General features: G+C 28.3%; 1 protein-coding gene across 2 annotated transcripts in view; it reads right to left on the reverse strand.

Moving 5' to 3' along the window:
• Window positions 1-23,585, reverse strand: part of LOC107439444 (cell adhesion molecule Dscam1) — a 199,467-nt gene that overhangs the window by 34,517 nt on the left and 141,365 nt on the right. For both annotated transcript variants that reach the window (XM_043043123.2, XM_043043124.2), the window contains exons 15-23: window positions 21,745-21,893; window positions 17,930-18,064; window positions 17,229-17,396; window positions 14,344-14,414; window positions 10,806-11,040; window positions 9,110-9,205; window positions 6,103-6,294; window positions 4,497-4,787; window positions 2,092-2,268 (exon numbers count right to left, since the gene is read on the reverse strand). In XM_043043123.2, the coding sequence (XP_042899057.1) occupies window positions 2,092-2,268; window positions 4,497-4,787; window positions 6,103-6,294; window positions 9,110-9,205; window positions 10,806-11,040; window positions 14,344-14,414; window positions 17,229-17,396; window positions 17,930-18,064; window positions 21,745-21,893 (1,514 nt within the window). The remainder of the gene's footprint in view (window positions 1-2,091; window positions 2,269-4,496; window positions 4,788-6,102; window positions 6,295-9,109; window positions 9,206-10,805; window positions 11,041-14,343; window positions 14,415-17,228; window positions 17,397-17,929; window positions 18,065-21,744; window positions 21,894-23,585) is intronic.

The raw sequence follows: 23,585 nt of genomic DNA on the forward strand, positions 1-23,585 counted from the left end.
CTATATATATATATATATATATCATTAAGACTTTGAGACTTCAATTAATACATATTATTAAATAATTTCTCATCATAAACAAGCATAAATTAAAATAAATTATATTAGTTTTCATTATTTGTTTTTAAGTAACGTTTTCATCATAAAATAAATTGAAACGGATAGTTATGTTCTGTAGAAAATTTAATTTTATAACTTCATGGAATTACAATGATATTAGATTCTTCTCTATGTTTTGACTTTAATAATTTGATTAATTCGTGTGAAATAAAGTTATTTTGATTATGAATTGTTATGCACAAAATTTTGAATGGTGACATGGATTTGTGGATTTTACTTGGTGTCACTTAGTGCCAGTAGATGTCGCCATCTCATAGGTGTCCTAAACTTTTTGCAAGAACCCAATGAGAAAGAATGAGCCAAAGCTCAGCTATAAACAAAATTTACTTAATATAATAGCATAAAACTTATCAAGCATATCGAAATGCAAAAGAGTATACCTTTAATAAGCATTAAATACTATTATTTGTACACTACATTTGAAAAATCATTCTGTTTTTCTTCTTTAAATCAAATAAACTTGTACTCTTTAAAAAAAATTCTTTACATGAAATATTATACAAGGAATTAATTTTAGTGACTCGACTTTGTGAGGTGTTTTCCAAATGTAAAATCTGTAATCTACTCAGATGACGATTTTTCATTTTTTGTAATTTCAGCGTAGATAAGCAAATTTTATTGAAAACAAATTTTGTATTATAAATAAACAATTTAAGCTACTAGAATAGTTAGATCATGGTTAGATTATTCCGAATTTAACATCAGTGCTTTACTCGGTAAGGTATTAATTTTGTCATTTCCATTTAAATCTCGATACAAATAAGGTAATTTTATTCATATCTAGTTCTTTTATGCAAGTAATTAATATTATCATCTCGATTAGTTGTAGACATCGGTCTTCTGAGTTTAATACCAGTGCTTTTTCTTAATAACATACTAATTAATTATCAAGCAAACAATATTAAATATCAAAGCCTAGTCGTCTGCATTTGAAATTCTAACTTTTACAATTAAAATATTTAAATGAAAACAGTTCTGCAGTATTATCGGAACTCAAACATAAAAAAAATGCAGAGGAAATATGTAGATATTGGGGCAACAACGATTTCTAAAAGCGTTATTTTTAGAACACACATCACAGAACAATACACAATTAAAAGGTTTTCACTCTAATGTGAGTATATATAAATATGCAACATCTTTTTTTTTCATTGTGCGGCAAAATGGCAACGGTCACCGTAAAGGTTTCGACAACAGCAGAAAGCTTAACTACTCTTAAATTTATGAGTTTGTCGCCCTTGTTTATTATTTTCAATTAAATTTATGAAGTTCACTTTAATCGTTTGGTTATTTGTTTTATTTTAATTCTATATAATGTTCAGAAGTAAATTGTTCAAAGATGTCGAACATTAATAAAGACAAAGGTACATTTAGGGAAGTTAATTAGGATTTATTTTAAATATTTTAATTTTTAACTACATTCCTTGTTCTTAAATTTATTTCACTGAACAAGACATTATGACATTCAACAAGGATCTTTTTTTAACTAATTGAAGAAAAAATAGGAAAATGAGTTAGTTATAATTTTTTTTTCTCGTATTAGAGTAGAATTTATCATATAACAGTACGAAATAAGCAAGAGTAAATAGTAATAAGACGGAAACAGATTTTACGAATAATGGAATGAAAATCTATCTAAGTAGAACTCAGATAAAATATGTTCGGAATTTATTAGAAATTTTTATGTTTTGTATTAATCTTCTTTTTAAAACTTAATTGAAAATTACAAAAGCTTTATTAATTATAGTTTTTAGAAATGGTAAATAAAGCAAAACTAATGTATTTTACAGCAAATGTAAGTAGATATTTGTATCCTAGTTTTTTTTAATTTTGAATTTACAAAAATTAAAGTGCAAATATCACCATTTCAACTACATATATATATACTTAGAATGTAAACGAAATTTCCGTTTAGTTATGTAAATATATACTGAAATTTATAAAAAGATGAAATTTACAAAATGATGTTACCTTCGCTTATGCTTCCTGTATCCACTTGTTTCCTCAGGCACACAATAACAGTTATAACAACAATTAGGAGTACAACAACAGATATAACAACAGGCAACAAAACAGTTAAGTTTTTATAAAATGGCATTGGTAAACTGTCTTGAGAGTATAATGGCGGATAACCCTTGAAGACAGGATCTGAAAAAAATGTAAAAAGCTCAGTATAGCTAAATCATGTTACGCAGCGAAGTAATCAGAAAACATTATGCATCATACCTTAAAGAATTAAGGAAAAATTAAAACTTTCGAATTTGAGTTTGTATAAAGACATTAGGTAATACTTAACAAGTAAAATTACTCTTCATTGTTTGTTTTTTAAAATAATGTGTCATGTGTTCTGTATTTGTAAATTTAAACTTTATTTGGTACCACAGATTATTTTTAATTAATTATTCCTTTTGTCGTGATTAATATATTAACTCATAATATTTATATGAATTTTATAAACAATTTATTTTCTGAAAAATATTGACTTTAAAAAAAAAAGAATGATGACTGAAAGAAAATTACGGATGATGATGAGTGGGACTATGAGGAGGTGAAGTCCACTAGTAATAAGTGTCTTATTTTTTAAATTATTAATGTTTTAATTTTATAATTAAAATTTCAGTTTTATTATTATAGTACATTTAATTATTTTTATTACTATTATAGTTACAGTTAGTATAGTTTTTATTATTATTATACTTTTACACTTATTAACGTTTTAGTGGTTGGACATTTGAACCTGAAAATGTATATTAGATGCACCCCTTAGTTCAGACAGATACTTTCATTGCAAATTTGAATATGTATGAACATGCTTTTTAACACCTTATATGCTGTCTCATTAATTTAGAGCATTATCATTGAGTTAAGGGGCAAATACCCTAACACTTTTTTTTTGTTGTAAGAGAGCCTATTGTTACACTGCAAAATGAGATGTGCACTTTCGCAGACAGAACTTTCCGGTAGACCTAATAATTAAAAAAAAATGTAACCGAGCAAAACTATCCGTGTTTACACAATGATAATATTGATAAGAAATATTATTGCATTAATGGGCGTTATTTGTTTCAAAATTTCATTCCGTATTTCAAATATAATTAAAACTAAAATATATAACATTAAAAAAACATATAAAATAAAAAAAAAAATTTTTATTTTATTTTATTGCAGCGTTATTTCTAATTAAATCAGTAGTCAAACCTAATGAAACTTTAAAAGATCGAGCTTTCGAAAACACTTTCCAAGGATATAAAAATGTGATTTTCCCCAATTACTTTTCTCTAAAGTCGGTAGATACGATTTCTGAAATCCTATATGTATATATATATATATAGGACTGAGGATGAGGCATGATCACTGTGGTCTGTGCGAGCTGGAGGCGCAATTCGTATCTACCAGCTACCGATGGGATTCGAATCGAATCCGAGTCACGTATTGGGAGCCGAGAGCTCTATCTTTTTAGCCACCAAGTATAACTATTTACANTATATATATATATATATATGTGACTCTTTATTCTATACAAATACTCTAACTCTTTATGTCTACAAATATAAAAATATAATATATTACAATTATTATATTATTTTGACGAAAAGTTTGAAAACAACTCTACAATGTTTTTTTCATATGTTTGATTTTTTTCATAAAATATTTCTTTCGCTATAGAAAAAATAATTACAGAAAATATGCTTTTCTCTGTACTTTAAGACTCATGTACTCATTCGATTTTGTTTGGGCTTAAAGAGATCTTCATATTGAAAAATCGTATGGACCAACTTAGACATCACTGTTTCATATTTCAATTTAACTTTTTTTTTGCTTTGCAAAATCTATGAGACTTAGAAACTTGCAAATACAAAGAAAGGCACAGGAAGAACTATGTAGAAAAGGCACAGGAAGTAGGATGAAATAAAACAAACAATATTCGAATTGAAACAAAATTATCTGTGTTTTTGTCAAAAATATTAACGTTTACGAAAAAAAATGCTGACTAAAACGTAATTACATGAGTTGGTGATCGGAGCAAGCAGAGGCAAAACTTCATTGTAATTTAAATAATTTTACATTTTCAATTTGACATTTGTAAACAAAAATAAACGAAAAGTTATCATCGGAGTTTGAAGGAAGAATCCATTCAGAAGTATTATATATTTTTTGACAGCCAAAACTTCAAAAAAATTAAAGGGAGTCAGTTATTTCTGAAGGTTCAAAATTATTCACCCTACTGCGAATGCCCAAAAAATAAAATACTTTTATTGTTCCCTTTTCTCAAATCATCTCACTAATTTGATACCTAACACCTCATTAAATTGACTGTAATTAAAAAACACAACTTGTCAAAATTAATGGATGTTTTGAATTGTTAGGTCGGTTACCTGGTGTCGTAATATTCAACGTCATAAATCTGTATTCAGCTTCAGTGGTACCAGCATCACTGTGTGCTGATACACGTATCGTGTACTCTCTGGATGGTGTTAAACCTCTAACATCTAAGTTTGGTTGTGCGGCATCAACTTTATCTTCTACTAACTTCCACTGACCCTGAACACGTAGATGAATAGAATAATAGAGAATAGGACAACCACCACTTGACCATGCTCCAAAGTGAAGAGTCACAAATGTAGAGTTGACGCGTATAAAATTGTCTTTTTGAGGTGATACAGGAGCTGAAAAAATGAAATAATATACATGTTTAACAACTGTCTTTATTTAAAAAAAAGTAATTTATAAAATGTAATAATTGTTATTATAAGTTTTTAACAGAGATATTAAATATTCAATAAAAGTTATCAAAATAATAAAAAATCTGAAAGACATAAAATTTAAAGAAAATATTGCAAAATTCGTTTTTATGTTGATTTTTATGCTTTTTCTTTAAATATCTCCTAATTTATATTGATTGTATTTCAACTTTGCAGATAAATTTTGAAAGTTGATTGTAGTACAATAGTTCAAAAAAAGAAGCAATGAATTTCAGGGTAATAAAGTTTGGTTCTGGTATGAGTATATATCAGTTCTAGATCAGTAAATTGGAAAGATGAGTAAATAGAAATATTTATATATTTTTTATGAACATTTTGCATCTACTTAATCGGCATAATATTTTACGCAAAGCAGAAAACTAGAAAGATTTAGGTAGAAATGATGTTGAAAATAAACATTTAAAAAATTCGAATTTTTCTTATTATGGCCATTATCTTTCAAACATTATTATCCTGAAAGAATTGTGCATTGAAATCTAATCGAATTTAATAATAATCGAAATTTTATTTTAAATATTAAACTTCTGGCAATCTAAACTATAGTTCGTTCCCCAGGAGTTGGTATTTAGTTCCACCTCATTGGACTTGGAAATCATTTTAGCGTGGGTTTAAGAGGGGTACATCTCCGTGCTTGAAACTGAGAGAACCCTTATTGCGAGCTAAACACATGGTGAATTCTTTTAAATTCACTTACTTCGCTTTATCATCTGCCGTTATGTGTTTCGTAGCTCAATTAAATATATTAAAAATTTAAAAACTGCTGTTTTTCCAGCAAAATGTCTCAAAAAGAGCAAACTATTCATTCAAAAGAGAGAAATATCATAAAAATGGCACTTATTATTCCCAAATTTATGAAATATTTAATGTTAAAAATGCACATACTTAGTGCGAAATAAACATTTCTGTCACACGATAGCCAAATAGCAACCGTGTTCACGATTGTTCACATCCTTCTCCCAAAAATAGCGAAATAGTATCGTCGGATAGCACGTGATGAAGGCGGAGTCAAGTTCCAACTCCTAGTGAACGAACTATAGATAAACCTTTAATTTTTTTTTTAAATTCTTAACATACTTCAGTTTGCTGTCCATTCGAAATTGTTATGGTTTGGTCTGATATTGGTTAATTTTTCCAGATAATTAAAAAATAGTATTCTGTATACTCTATAATAATTTGGTCAAAACTGAAGTTTTTCATCTAAATCCTCATAAACACGTACCTGCTCCTTTAGTTCTTGCCGTTATTACATCACCTGGCTCTCCTTTACCGAGACTATTAGTTGCTGTCATGTAAAGCCTATAACCTGTGCCACATCGGAGATCTTCTAAAGTGTATTGGTTTCCACCTGTGCTCAGTTTCTGTTCTTTCCATTTATCTCCTCCTCCTTCTGTTTTATAGTGCAGTATGTACTCTAAAATAATAACGAAAACATTGTGAGATTATGCTGAACAACAATTGTTCCTAATTATAACTAACTCAGATCAAGTTTTAATTTATACGCTAGAAGCTACACAGTCAAAGATACACAAATGTTACAAAAACTAGAATAACAACCTCTGCGAGATGTTTAGGAAGAAAGTTAATTAGTGTCTTGAAGGTGTTCACTAGAATGTTCAGTCATGCTGAGACCAGTGTCTTGGCCTGCTGCGCTAGATCACGTGGTTGATGATCTATGGCGTGAACATACCGATCGAAGTGGTCCCCAAGATTTTCTACCGTGTTTAAGTCTGAGAAGTATGATGACTTTTTTTGAAGCAAACACGTACACTGGGATATGTATGACTCTGCAAAATGTCTGCAAAATGCCAATGTGGATGCCATCATCCTGCAGAAAAATAAACAACAACGTGTAGGGGATATGGTTCTATAAGGCAGATGCCTACGTGTGTTGATTCATCGTGCCTCCTACAATGGGGAGTGCTCCCAGAGAATGGACGTAAACATACCCCGTAACATAAGGGCTCCTTCCTTCAACTTAGATACTTTCGGCTGATTTCGGCTGATGAAGGGTGCAATTTCTAGCCTTCGTCGACATAAGTCCATTAACTAGGCGTCTGCTGTTGAGGCCCACACAAAGCAACGTTCGTTGAACCCTCATTGAGGAGATACTGTTGGTAGCCCCTTGACTCACCTGAGTGGTCAAATGCTTTATTTCGCAGCGGTCATTCAACTAATTCATCTATGCCCACGGTGCACCACATTTGCCCCGTCACTGGTTTTGAACTATGCAATTTCGTAATACACGATATACTTTTACCAACGAAGCACGTGAACAGTTTACAACGTTACGCTTCGGAAAATCTTCCACCCTTACTTCCTTTCGGAAAAGTCTACATAAATCCCTCCATTTTTGTATTACGCCAACGATTAAAATTTTTCCGATTCCTTCAAAACCCTTTATATACGCTTGACTGTAGTGTGCTTGCCACTTGCTTTCTGTGATCCTTTTGGTAATTTCAAGCTTACACCGAAAACTTGTGGTGGTCAACGCTTTCAGACCAATGTGACTGGACTGTAAACACTTAAACTTAGGAACACTAGTGCTTCGTAATTGAATGGAGTTTGTTTTACTCTGTGAATGAATACCTTATAATTGAATGAATTCAACAGGAAAGAGAAAAATAAATTTTTTTGTGCAAGCATTAAAGAAACCTCCTCTTCTATAGAAAATCTTTGCAAATAGTTATAAATATCACACGGAAAAAAAACTAGATAGTTGTTTGGGTAAATTGCGGGTGAAAATTGACGTGTAGCCACCTCCACGTGGCTAATTCTAGGTAAATCTTCTCTAGGAAAACAAGCGAAGTAACACACACAGTAAAGAACACAGTGAAAATTACAAAAAAATTGATACAATTCTTTTTTTAAATAACAAAGCATAAAAAGTTAAATTATTGATGTGTATTTAATTTAATTAAGTTATGCCAACTGTCAAAAAAGCATAAACACTAAGCGTGTTAATTTCAAAAGTTTTCACCAACTTCAGTAGAAAAAATTAAAAAAATATGCTTTTTTTCCATCATTTGTTTACTACTTATAAGTAAAAACCGCAAACGGAACATTTTAACCGGTTTCAAAATATTTTATGCCTTTTTATTCTGATTACAATAAATTATTTGCAGTAATTATTCCGAAACTTTAAAAATAAAAAATAAAAAAAACTTGACCTCCTTTATTGTGCTCTGAGTAAGCAAATATGAATTTTTCTTATCATGTAATATATATATATATATATATATATAATAACACNGTAATTACTTAATTTTTTAACAGAAAAAATTTTAGAATCTGTGTTTCATTTGCTTACTGTTATCTACACTCTATAACAAAAAAATCGACGCACCAAGAAGGAGTTGTCCGATTGAAACGAAAATTGGTGGATAGGAAGACAATGTGCAGAATAGTAAATGATTAAAATTTCAGAACAATTGAATAATTTATTGCAAAGTTACAGTAACAAGTTCAATAAAGTGTTGACACGCCTCTAGCCTGGATACAAGCTGCCAAACTGCGTGGCATAGACCGATAAAGTTCCCGGATGCTCTCTTGCGGTATTTCCTGCCAAATTCGATCCAATTGTCGAACGAGGTCATCAACATACCGTGCCAGATGCAATCGCCTTCCCATCATATCCTAGACATGCTCGATGGGAGAGAGTTCTGGTGATCTGGCAGGCCAACGAAGAGTTTGTCAGGCTTGCAGACTGTTCATAGCAACACGTGCCGTATGTGGTCTGAGATTGTCCTGCTGAAAAACCAGCCAAGGGCACTGCAAAAGGAACGGTAGCAAAACAGGTCTTAGGATGTCGTCGACGTACCGCTGTGTAGTAAGTGTACCTCTAATGACGACCAAAGGGGTCCGGCTGTCAAAGGAAATGGCCCCCCAGACCATAATCCCTTGTTGAGGGCCGGTGTGACGTGCAATAGTGAAGGCAGGATCTCCCCTCTGCCCTGTTCGTCTCAAAACACGTCTTCGATGATCGTCAGGACGCAGTTGGAAGCGGGATTCGTCGCTAAAGACTATACGTCCACAGTCGGCATCATTCGAGCCTGATCGAGCGTCGATTTTGCGCGTCGTTCTTGGTGCGTCGATTTTTTTGTTATAGAGTGTTTAATGTAGGGGTATGTTATATAATATATTTTAAGTTTTTTTTTCTCTCTTGAATACTTTTCAATTTGCAAGCAGAATATTTGAGTAATTATTCAATTCACTCTAAATAATTCTACCTCTTATGCCAGTATCATCTAGTTGCCTGTCCCATACAACTGTGAGTGATGATGACGTCACAGAATGCAGAGTAAGCAGTGGAGATGTTGGAGGAGCTAAAAAAAATACATTAGTAAGACAAAATACTTTGCAAGAAATAATGATTCATTTCTAAAATAGCATTCAATTACGTGCTGAACAAATTATGAGAATAAAAATCCGCGTAACTCGCTTTTCTATCGGAATGTACTGACTATAAATAATTGGAAAAAAAACGTATTAATTATTTATAATAATAGCACGATTCATGCAAATACATAATCATAACTCATCACGTGACAGTGCTAAATCAATAAAATATTGCAAATTAACTTTTAGTTATAATTGGGATACTTTAATGCGAGTGAAGTCACAAAAGGAAAAAGTCTCCTATTCAAAATAAATGTATCAAAACAAGTTTATTTTAGGTAATATTTAAAATATTTCAAAAGTTGAGCATTTGTATAAATTTTTATGCAAAGGCTAGATCAAATTACGCATTTTTTTACTGGCAGGGGCAGGTTTTGTGTCTATGTCATAACAGTTACCTACCATGTCCTTGCGAAAGTGTTAAACCTCATTTTTCATCTCGGAAAAGACTTGATTCTCTTTCTGACCAAGGGTTAGGGAAAAGATAGCAGTCATTGGGTGCCACCTTCAGATTATTGGGAGTATATAGTGTTGTTCTATTAAGACTAGCTGTAGAATTTCAAAGGTTTGATGGTCAATGTCTGAGATAGCATTTGCAGGGATATTGTTTACAACTTTCTACTAACGTTAGTAAGATTTTGTAACGTCTGCCAGAGATTGTTTTATCATTGTTTCATAGCAATTATCAACGTTTGCTATGATTCAAGATGACGTAAAATTCATTTACTAAGATTTTGAATGATTCCGTTTCGATGACGACGAAATAAATTAAAAAAACATTAAAAACCATTTTAAGAACATTGTAGAGATCTTGCATGACTGATAATATATTATATGTAACATATATTAGACAGTCAGCTGGACTAACCCTTTATAAAGCAATGGAAGGTATACTTCTCACAAATTACAATAATTTTAAAATGTAGATTGATAGCTTGAGTTTTCATCTATTATTCGTGCAGCCATCTGCAGTTAGTTTTGGAGAAAAAAATACCAATGAAGAGTTTTGTTTACGAGAAAATGTTTGCTTGGAGTCAAGAAAAGCAATGAAGCTTTTCTCTTTTGTGCGTTTTATGTATTTGTTAACTTGATCATTTCTTCTTGAATGAATTTGCTGTTATAAACATAGAACCTAGAAATTTGATTATTTATAAGCACAGTAATGGAAGTTTATAGCTAAAGATTTACAGTAGGTAAAATTGTGAAAATTTTAACTATCTCAACGAAAGAAAATGGTCATAAAGTTTAAAATTGGCTCGAATTAATAATCTCACTGAATTTACCACTAGAAACCAATTTCGTTCCATAAATCTGTAAACTTAAATCGAACGAACTACCCAATAAATGGTTAACGGATACTACAGCTCGAAAGAAAAAAAATATTAGGAGCCGGTTAAAATAAAATATGAATAAATATTTATTTCATTTCTTTATCTTTCTGCTCATCAGGAGTTAACAGATTTATCAAATCTGAAAAAGAACTTTATGAAAAGCGAAAGAAAGAGAAAAATACCATCAATATTTTACCTGCTTCTAGTGTAGTCGCAGAGAGTTCATCAGATCGAGGTCCTGCGCCAATATTATTGTAAGCTTGAACAATTATTTTATACTTAGTAAGTCTGCGGAGATTAGTTAAATAACTGAGTTCTTGACCATTCGTAGCTTCAACATTTTTGTATTGATATTGATCATCTGTGTCTGCCACCTTATAACCTATGTAATAACCATGTATTTTTCCATGTTGTAAGGCCTTACGTGGTGACTGAAACACAAGAATTATAAGCTTTAAAAAACTCTTCAAATATATTTAAACAGTTACAATGTTTTTGAACAAAGTTAATTTTTAAGATTTGAAAGGAGAGTAAACCAAAGAGTTAAATTAATTTCATACATATATATGTTCATATATATGTTCATATAGATATATGTTCATATAGATATGTTCATATAGATATAGATATATGTTCATTTTTTTTTACTATGTCTTTCATAAACTCTTCTTCTTTCACTTTCTCCATTTTTATTGTTATTTACTTTCGTACTATTTAATTGGTTTTAAAAGTACTGTTTTTAAATGTTTTACAATATTGTTCCTTTGTAAATTTTGCATGTTTATCTTTTAATTTGTTCTTTTAAATTATTCTTTTAATTGACACTTTTAATATATTGATGTTTTAATGTTTATCACCTTACATGATTTTAGCAGCTCTACGCCCGCCATGTTCATGAGCTGTTGCCATGTCTGATGTGTATTTTATGTATTTTATGTTTGTAATGTTTTCTGGATTTTTTTTGTTTTAATAAACATTTACCCGTATGCCCTAAATAAGGGCGGGTCGGGGTAAATTCTTCCATATGTTCATATAGATACATGAAAATTGTATGACGACGATCATTGTTATTTGGAGTGATGTGCAGTAAGTGTTCAATCAAAATATGAAATTGATTTATACCAATTTTCAGATGAAAAATTTAAAATAATAAGTCAAAATGGTTAAGTGCTAAAAGCAGCTACAACCAAATTTGTCTTTTGTAAATAATTTTAAAAAAAAGTTAACTAAAAACAAGCAAAACGAAATTTTAAAGATATATAGCAAAAACAACACTTCATCAGGAGACGCACTGTCTGCTAACACACTGGAGCCTTTCTGTAGTCAATCGTCAATAATCAGTGTACAGTATGTATTTTCATAACTGCTCTTATAAATTGTGCGCTTATGGTTATTTTGAGCAATGAAAATTATTGTATGGTGATGACTGTTTCTATCTAGTGAGATATGTAGTGTTTCATTAACTGCTTTAGGGTGATTCTCACGAAACATGACATTTCGGTCCAAAAAATTTCTTCAAATTTAAAGTCTTCAAAATAATCTACTTTTTTTTGTATACTTCTTTAGCTACACTTATTAATATCTTATAGACAGCAGTGTAGTTTATTGACTTTTGCTCGAGAAAAAAAATAAAATAGAAATTCACCAAATCTTGAATGCTATTAAAATGACATATTACCATAGAAGTTAGAAAAACAGTCATTCTAAGTTAATAGTAAGTAACTCAATTTACGCCTTTATGTTAGATGGACCATAAATTGCTTAAATTAATTCTTTTTATCCACTGTAGAAAGAATCAAAAAATTTTTTGTTGCTGATACGTACAGAATAAAATTGTGTATAATAGTCAATCATTAAATAAATAAATAACTTTGATTACATTCAAGCATATTACAATCATACATAAACTTGGTATTAGGTCTATATTTGCTTTCCCTCTTTACAGTATTAGCAGTTAAAAAGAATTTCTGGTAACACTTCAATGTCCTGGCATATATAAGCCAGGAAAATGACAGCCAGGATAATGACAAATTTGCCGTTTTATAGCATATAACTTTAATTTAATATTTTGGCCGAAGACGTTCATATTCTGCAGAAAACAACAGTATTTCTTAAAATAACTCAGATAAATCTATGTAGTTTTTGTTATTAATGATTTCAAGAATCTAGGAAAATGACAGCATAAAAACCTACTCACCTAGAAAATTTTTTGAAATAGATTTTGTGCCAGAAAATTAGTTCTTTATTCATGCAAAAAGATACGTTCAGATAAGAGGGTATCTAATTAATCTATTAACATAAGATATTGATTGATGGCTCTATCTATTTTGGTTATAAATCACTAAATAAAAGTAGCCAGGAAAATGACAGATTTTCATGGGACAAAAAAATTATTGACAGAAGAAATTATTTTACACGAAGTTTTAGTAAACAATACCCTCTGCGTATATTCTAGAAATGCTTACATAGGATAAGATAAAAAAATTAGATTTTGAAAAATATATGGGAAGTTTTGAAGGTAGTTATTATTGAAAATATTGTTTGGGACATGCCTGGAAAATGACATTTCGATATTCAATTAAATTTTTTAAGAATACAAAACAATCAATGCTAGTGCAAAGTCATTTTAAAATACTAACAGCAATGCTATTTATTATTTTTTTTAAAAAAAGTTCTTTTAGTATTATAGTATTAGATTTTGGAGCAATGGACAGTGAATTGTCGTGTTTCGTGAGAATCACCCTTTAATTAATTGAAAGCTTACAGATATTTGATATAATTATTGTATAGTAACGATTGTATGGTAATGTTTTTGACAAAGTATGCGAGCATTTAAATTTTTTTCCTGAAATTCGATTTCAGAGGAAATTTTTCTTTTTAAAAAAATATAATGATAAACAAAATGATTCATAGTTTTGATTCCTACAAAGTGTTGGAGAAATAAGAAACTTTTAATAAAAAATGCTTCCCAAACGTAATATTGTTCTTTTATCTTTATTTTCTTTTAAAAAAAATTCTATTACATTATATATGTTGACGTTAAAGTGTGAAATCCGTTTTTCATAGAATAACTAAGTATTTCATGAAATAACTAAGCAAGTCAAAGTATATAAGATAATTGAATTCTGCGATTTAACTAGGTATTCTGTAGAATAACGATTACTTGATATTTAAAGTATGAAATACGGCACTCGAAAGTTTTTTGCATCGGTTCTAGCAGCTTTTAGTCAGTTATGAACTGTTCATAGCGACGTTGCAATGTCGCATGAGTATAAGCTTCATTCCGTTGCTTTTAGACGCAGTTATTAATAAGAGCAATAATAAATTATATTATCTGCTTTTCCTTATTATTTATCAATTAACGATTCGCAATAGGGCTAAAATGTATTTTTCGAGAGATTATAGCTATTGATTATCAATTAATATGCGATCAATTAATTTATAAAATAACTTTGAACTAGTTTATGCTTCACTTTAACCATCTGTCATTAGTTATTTCACAGAATAGTTAAGCAAAGTATGAAATTTTTCATGTATTATATACTTTAACTGGCTTGTCTAATTATTTAGTACCTAGTTATTCCATTAAATAATTGAATAAAGGTAACATATATATATAACACTTCAACGGTAATTTATATATATAACACCTTAAATTTAACATATATATAACACTTTAACTTTAACATATCTAACACTTTAACGGTAACATACATATAGCATTATATCCTTACTTTCCATGTTACTTTCAAAGACTGTGATCCTGTCGGTTGAACGTTGACTTCTAAAGGAGGACCACCAGGAACTAAAACAGAAAATAAAATTAATATAAAATGAAAAAATTTTAAAACATTATTGCTAAAATGTTAAGGATGTCCCGTATTTTTTTAAAATAATAATGTAACTCAAATTTTCATGTTTAAATAGTAATTTTTCAATATCTTCTAATATTTTAAGAAATAACTCATACATTCATCTGAATGTATGGTCTTTGATTAATCAGGTGAAAATGCATAGTTTGTAAATATTAAATTTGACTGTGGCTCAATTTTGAGGTAAAAAAGCTGAAAATTAATATCAACAGTGAATATATAACAATAATGGTTGATATTTCTTTATTACAATTTAAAAAAATAGCTGGCCTTAACTCTTAAAAAATTTCTGCTACGAATGGTCCAAATTCCTTCAAGTGATAGGACACATGCATTGTGATATTACTGTCGCAACTTCATTATGGGCAAGAAATATACAATGTATTTTGTTCTATTTTATTTCATTCTAAGACGATAGTATTAACTTCAATGTTTTCATTTTTTTTCTTCATTAGATTCCTACTACATTCCATATAGTGATGCGACACAAGTAAGTGATTTGATGAAAAATATTTCCACAATGCTTCCATGATAGCTTGATGTTTTACATCATTACTTCAACACAAACATTCTTGTAATTACTGGATTCTTCACGACATCAGTGATGGGATTAGCGACATTTATTTCAAAGGATTGCATTTTTACGTTAAACTATTTCATAGCATTGTATCTAGGCTGGTGCTTTTTACATTTAATTTATTTTCAACTCTCGGTAACAGCTCAATGCGCAAAACATTTTAAGAACTAACTTAAATCATGATAAGTTTTTTTTTATTTCTTTTATTCTTTTTTTAAATTTTTTTTCACCAAAAATGCTCGTCTGAACAATTTCAAAATGTGTTTTACTAATAATACGAATTTCCTTAATTACTTATAAAGATAATTAGTTGAAAAAATGAAAGATAAACAAAAAAATTTACTTCCTATTTTCTTATTTATTGCCTTATAACTGTTTAATTTGTTTGATTTTATTGTACTTTTTGTAAACAATAGATTAATTTATTACTCTTAGAATCAAATAAAAAATAAAGTTTGATTAACTATCAAAAATATGATGGAATTAAACTGTAGTAAAAATATTGTTTTCCGCAATTTATTAAAAATATTTGTGTTTCTGTAATTATTCTAAACTTGATAATGTTATTTTGTTCAGATTTAATTTTCAGACTTGAAAGTTAAGTTCGAAAATTACATTTTTTTAAGAGAGTTGGACAGTCTCTATATTTCCTTTAAATTTTACTTTATTTATTTCTTCAACGTCTTCAAAATAGAACTAAGTAGATGGCAGCACCATAACAATAACTATTTATTTCCCTCTCTAAAATCGTATGAAATTTATTTTAAAAATATTTATGTATTACCTTTAAGAAAGAAAAAAGTTCTTTTCTCATACTTTTTAAGAGTGTTAGAAATATAATGGACTCGAAAAAAATTTTTATACTAAATTCATGATAAGTATAATTGCACTATATGCTGCTAATGAGAATTAGATGAAACAATTATGCTGTATTTTATTGGTAATGTACTGTGTTCTGTTTGTTTGTTTCATTAATTCCCATTTTATTACGCTAAACATAACTTAATATAAAATAATATAAAAATAATAATAAGCACTTAATATATAAAAAAAATCAGTTTGACATTATTTGTGAATTTTTTCTTTTTACGAGTATACGAGTGTATATCCGAAAATCGATTGATTTGAATAAAATGCACTCTATATTCCTAATTATTAAGAGATTGCTGGTAAATAAAAAAGTCATAAAATGAAATTCTCTCAATTAAATATAATTTAGAGAAAAACTATTTTACCATGTTTACTTTTTTGGCGCCATCTATGGAATTTAATTAGAAGTTTAACTTCAAGTTCTAAAACTATTATTATTATGAGTTACTCTACAGTTCCATGAGTTTCTTTACTCTACAGTAATTTTCGCTTTGGGAGCAAATTTGAAATTAATTATTCAATATTAAATTAAAAAATCGCTCATAGTTAATTCTGAATGGTTAAGTACTTGAACGACATATAAACCCTTAAGAAAATCGTTTCAGCAAGTTAAATTTTATTTACAAAGATGTGTCTTATAATTTATTTATTCCTGTAAAGGAAATGTTATGCATTTCAAGTTTTATTTTATTACTTTCAAAGACATAAAATTATTGATACATGAAATATAGATTGAAATTTAATGGGGTCTAAAGTATTGATATAGGGACAAATTTTGATTACGATAATCCCACCAAATTTAAAAATACCCTGCTATAAGCACTTTTAATTTGTTGAATATTATACAGTATTCATATTATATATATATTTATCCAATGCTTCCAGGATGTTGTGTAATGACTGCTTATAATGCTAATTTTTAGAACTCGCTTTAAAGATGAGGTAAAAAAAAGCACACACACATTAGTGATCTCTAATAATAATTTAAGCTAAGAAAATGCTATAGAAATTAGAGCAAACTGAGTCCATAAAAAACGAAACTGAAATCATCAAGCAAGTTTGAATACCGGTGGAAAAAATGGAGGCATTGAAAATAATTATTTAAATTTCCAAATTTTATAAAGCAATCAAACTGGTTTTTATGTTTTTTGCATGCAAAAGGACAATGACTCTAAAAATATATATTAATCATGTCATGGTCATTACGAAGCACCCTGAATTTTTATTAAAATATCTTCGCAAATCCAATTTAATTTCTAATATATAAATAACGTATGTTATGGTAATGAAAATAAATAACCTTCTTCTTCAGTTGTGCCAGTAACAAAATCGCTTGGTTCGCTGACACCGAGAGCATTTTCAGCAATCACACGAAACTTGTAGGTCGAAGAGGGAAGAAGACCTCGGACGATAGCCATAATTTCTGAACCAGGTACAACTGTTTGCTTGAGGTGGCCTTCATTCTTTCCTAAATCGAAATGATAATATATATACATGAAATAGCCGATAAGTATTTCTAAAAAAAAATCGTTAAAAACATTATATTTAGAAACATCTGTTAATAAAAAATGAAAGTCCTTGCAAATTGTTTAAATTAGTTTAAGTTTTGAGAGGACAGAAAAAAAACTTTATAGAATATAATTTGTATTTTACATTTCTATTTTTTTAATTTCTGCCTATGTTATCTTCAATTTATTTTTTAACGATTCATATGGATTGCCTCAGGTGATAATTTTCTTCAACAGGCACAAATAAATATAATTCTTAAATTAATGAAAATTTTATGGATTTGTATTTAATTTTATATTGTTTTTATGAATTAATTTCGATTTTAATTGAAATCGTTACGTCTGTTCTGCAAATCTCCCTTCCTTAAATGTTATTTCAAGCTTAAATGTTATATATACGTCTTTATTTAAATATTATAATGTAATAATTTAAAACGAAATAGTTTCCTAGTAAAAAAAAAGTATTTACCTGCAACCAAGAGGAATTGTTTACCTGCAGTTGCGTTTCCGTGTTCTACAGTATATTTCATTACCGGGCTGTTCCCACTAAAAGTCGGTGACCAAGCTAATGTCATTGTGCGGCTGCTTTTTTCTTTTATGCTTAAATCAACAGGAGGAGATGGTGGCTCTAAAATAAAAATTGCATAATTTCAGTCTTTAAGAATGAAGCTTTATATTCATATTAATTACTATTTAGTTTTCTGAATCTTTATGAAATACTCGGTAATTTTAGGAAGTTTTCTTTCTATTTGTGCAAAAAACATAAATTTNGCATAATTTCAGTCTTTAAGAATGAAGCTTTATATTCATATTAATTACTATTTAGTTTTCTGAATCTTTATGAAATACTCGGTAATTTTAGGAAGTTTTCTTTTCATTTGTGCAAAAAACATAAATTTTAGACAATGTTAGATAAAAATACTAATTTATATATATATACACAAATGAATTAAATAAAAAAAATTCAAATTTGCTGCAAAAGAAAAACTTTATTTCTAACAGAATCTTCCCTATTTTTGTGAAAATGCATATTATGTTTGCGAAATCAGATGTAAACATGTCGGATATAAAAGTTATAAATTTATTATTTTCCTTACTGCATGAAATGATCAAAAAATTATCGACCTGCTCTGGAGTTTTGTATAACTGTTCGCAATATTTTGATTCCAAATTATTATTTTTTTAAAAATAACTTTTTTACTAAACATTCATATAACTATAAAAATACGCAAATAGAAGGAAGTACATACACATTTTTTTAAATGATATTTGCTTGAAGAAACTTAGATTTATTACTAAGTTCAGATCACAAGCCTACGGTTTGCATTCGCAGTTGATCGACTCCACAGCTAAGTCAGAACTAAGATTTTAAATTTTTCCGTAGATATGAATTGAACATTAAAAAAAAATTAAATAAATTCTCTACATGTCCAAGGCAAAAATCACGAAGCACATAGTTAAATTTATCCCTCATATTGTATCGTAAAGATGCTTCTTCGTAGGAATCAGGTTTCTGGAAAATGATTTTTAACCACAGAGGCACAAGAATATTTTTTTATACAGACAGTATCAATATTGATCATTGTGATTTGATTATAAGTCATCAGAAGAAATACAATTTTAAATTCATTTATTAATTATATCGTACGATATGTTGCCAGTTTTTTTAATGGAAGAAAGAAGAAGAAAAAGTAACCGTTTTCATGATTTTGAAAATAAATACTTTTTTAATTGATAATTCTGATTCCTTTTTTAAATTTTTGCATATGCATACAAATTTATAGAGTGTAAAGACAAGTATTGATACGTATTTGAAATAATTTTAATCGTAGCATAGGGTTTAAACGTAGGTTTAAATCAAGGGTTTTATTCAAGGGTTTTAGACATAAAATTTTCTTAGGAAGCATGTATAACATTATTTTAATGTACTATTTCTTTTTAAACATAACAATTCAGCCTATGTTTTGCAGACGAATTTTTCAATAAATAATTCTGATTAAACTACGTTTATTTGGTTTAATTGATAGTTACTGAAAAATAAGACAATGAAAATTTAAATAGAATTGTTTGATTGAATATAAGTGTTTAAACAACGAAATTTTTGAAAGAGAGTGTTATAGTTTAAATGAAAGAATCTTTAGGGGAAATATTTCTAATAGTAGAAATTATGCTGTTTCTATGTTCTACGAGTCAAATTCCAAATTTTTTACTAATTTTGCTTTTATGTAACTGTTTCATGATTATCTATAAAAACATTTATAATTCAATTACAAATATAACATACTAAATATAATACATTACAGCAATATTATAATAATTCACCTTCGACGAAATTTTTCATAAGATTTTAAGGAAAATAATACGGTTATAGTTTCGAAACTATCTGAATAATTTCCATGACTGCAATATTAAAAACAATATTGTTTGAAAAAAAAGTCTAAGAAAAGTTCGGACATTCTATGTGTAAAAAAATTATGCAACAGTTGGAAAGAATTATAAACTGATAAGAAAAAAATAGTTTAAAAATAGTTGAAATCTATTTAATATAACTTTCACCAAAGTTTTACATTTTTGTTAAAATAGTGCTGCCATCTAGTCAAATATATCAGAAAACAGAAATTGAACTTACAGATATGATATTAAAAATTGAAGAAAATTCAATTTACATAAATAAATAGTAACAAATAATCACTAAAATTGTTAAATGTTAAAATATACTAAATTTAAAAAAACATTGCAATACCAAAATTAAATACAAAACATTTCAAAAATTGTTCTTAAATATATTTCAGTTCTCATTTGAAAAAAAGGAACACATATATCTTAGAACAGTTTTAATTTACCAACTAAACAAAAGGTTAAATATTTTTAATAAGTGTATGAAAGGAAAAATACTATGAGTATAAATTATTTACATAGATTATTCATATTTGTGTAAATAATTTATTCTCATGCATTCTTGCTCAGTTCCAGTTAGCTATCATAATTAAGATGAAGTACATATTATACAATAAATGAAAAAAAAAAAATAAAAGAACAAGGAACAATTGTGCATTGTCCCAATGTATGGGAATTATCTTAACTAATTGTGTAGTTATTTTACTAATCGACAGATGGCGCTATTAAACTGTGGTTTGATATATATTGTGTAGAATAATTTACATCATTTAAAAAGGTATTTAATAAAACTATATTTTTACATCTTAATAATTGTTTAGTAATTGTTTTTATATTTTTTAAATTTTATTTTTATTAAATTTACTATTTTATTTAACATAAATCATACTTTTAATACAATTAATTTAATAAATGTTTTTTATAAAAATTATAGAGGCACTAACTATCGATCCGTAAATTCACTTCACAGTAAAATAAGATAGGTCTTATATTGGGGCAATACATTTTTAAATTAAGTGTGCCTATGTTTTAGTTAAGTTTTAATTTGTTATCATAATAAATTATAGATTATTCTGACACATTCAAAAGTAGAAAAATATAATTTAAACATATAGGTACATATTGGTTTCGAACTTATGCTGTCATGTGTTACGTAATATAAAATACATATCATGATAACATGCATAGTAAGAAAAATAATAACGAATAAAATTTGCATTCAAATAAAAATCATATACAAATAAAATCCATGCATAAAAATTTTTATGTTGTCATATCTTTTGAAAATGTTCGTATTTTTTTCCTAACAATTATAGCTATGTTCTTTGGCATCACTTACTTTTTCGTTAAAGCCTAGAAAATATTTATAAATGATTATTGAGAACTTCTATTTCGGGTTCTGTGTGAAATAACATTCGATTTATTAAATTAATTTTTCAAAATTTTAATAGCATCAAACTGGGAAACGAAAATAAAAACGGAACTTCATTTGCATTTGGAAAACTAACTAATAAATAATTGGTTAGAAATTAGCTCAAAATTGGAAACCCTAAGAATTGAAAGTTGGACCTGATAATTGAGATTTTCTTATCTTTTATCTGCCCCTAATGAACTTTATATTAGCTAATGCCATGAATTTTAAATACAGAATAACAAATGTTTTCAAAAGTTTTTATAACTTGAAAATAAGTGATCGTAAAGTTAATGCCACATTTGTATTGAAAGCTGGAAAAATTCTGTTTTAATATCGAAATTTTAAATCACTCTCCATGGCATTCCTTATTAATTTTTTTTAACATTATTATAATTATTATTTACCATATTATTTTTTTATTTATTTTCTTGAACATTTAGTTTTCCACAATTGTTTGTTGTTATTTGGGGAATTAATGCTTTTAACGTAATACTTACCTTGAACCACAAGCTGAATATTGGTCTGATCATTTCCAAATTCATTTGAAGCTGTGCATGTATACAAAGCTGAATCAGATCTTGTAGCACTTTTAATTATTAATTTCGACACAGCTGATTGTGGTCCTGTTTCTTCAATAGCTGACAACCTAAAATTTTAACTACTATGAAAGATGGATAAAACAGTAAAATGAATAAACTAATTATTTTACAGATACAGATATTCTAAAAATTCGTAAACTGTAAGCATTGCACTGAAATTTTATTTTGGTATAAGAGTTAGATTTGTGGAATTTAATTGCACAATAAACAGGGCCATTTTAACGTGTTAAATGTAAACGCTGTTCAAGTTTTCGTAAATGGGACCAAAAGTTGGTTGATGAGAATAAGAAATGAGAGAATAAAAAAATCTAAATTTGAAACCCGAGTGAATAGAAAAATGTGATCTATCTATATAAAAGTGATTATACATATGAAACGTAAAAAATTTCGGATTAATGATTGACATTTAAATTACAAAAGGATTTTATTTTGTAAATATATTACTTTATTAGTTGGAGCTTAAAAGTTTCCTGTTCGTTATAAAATTGATAGTGCAATTTTGAAATAAATAAATTATAAAATACTTGCTCAATTGTTATGAAACTTTACGTTTTGATGTAATAATTTGTTTCATACGATTATGAAAGGAAGCGGAAATAAAGAAAAGAAAACGTTTTTCTACTAACAATTTCTTTTAATAAATATTTCGGATTAATGATAGAAATTTCAATTAAAAAGATTTTTATTTAATTAAAAAAAATATTACTTCAATAGTTGGTGCTTAAAAGTTTTCTGTTAGTTAATTTAAATTTCAAATTTTGAAATAAATAAATTATAAAATACAGGCTTAAATTGAATGAAAATTTACGTTTTAATGTTATAATTTGTTTCATAGGACTATGAATGGAAGTGATATAGAAAACGTTCTTCTGAAATTTTATGTTCAACCTGATCTACTTTCCGGGATTCACTGTCATATGAAAGAAATTTGATCTATATTATTGTCATTATGTAAACATATATTTTTTAAACTTAATATTTTGTTAAAATAGTTTTTAACATACAATACTATTCAAAACAATATAAATATATCTTAGGGAAATTCAGAAAATTTCCGTACGAGTATCAGATTATCTGAAGCAAGTTAGCTACCGGAAAATAGTTGTATAACCAAGATACGTACTATAGCCTGGCTCGAAAAGAAATTGATGATGTTCGGAATGAAACAGAAGCGTGAGTTTTGATGGTAAATTACTCTATAACTTAAAGCCAAAAAATTTTTTTTTCATGTGCTACAAAATATTTGAAAACAAAAAATAAAATGAAAGTCTAGCGAGGTTTGAGAAACGTTTATTTTATTTATTTATTTATAATTAAGAAAGAAAAGAAAAGAAAAAAAAAAGAAAAAAGACAAGGGATTGTCAACTGGATGATTTGTCCCTTTTCATCATCAAAAAGAACCACTGATTCACTTATTAGACGCTCTGCCCGGATAAATCCTCCTGTCTCTAGAGAGCCTCCACAAACATCACCGCATAGTTTATCGAACAAATCGCATAGTCGTAGTTCCCTATCAAACACTGATTCTATCTTCTCAACTTCCTTTTATGGTAAGAACAGCATTAAAAATAGCTCAGTTGAACACAACCCTCCTGCTTCATCATCAGATGTCCAAGCGGTAATCAACGGCTTCCCCGATTGGCCTGTACTTGATTCCTCTTTTGAAGTTGACAGGTATTTACTGATACTAGTGAAACATCTTGATAGATATCTGAACGGTCGGGGTCAACACAATACAA

The sequence above is a fragment of the Parasteatoda tepidariorum genome, chromosome 3 (genome assembly GCF_043381705.1).
Source record: "Parasteatoda tepidariorum isolate YZ-2023 chromosome 3, CAS_Ptep_4.0, whole genome shotgun sequence".
In the NCBI taxonomy this organism is placed as follows: domain Eukaryota; kingdom Metazoa; phylum Arthropoda; class Arachnida; order Araneae; family Theridiidae; genus Parasteatoda; species Parasteatoda tepidariorum.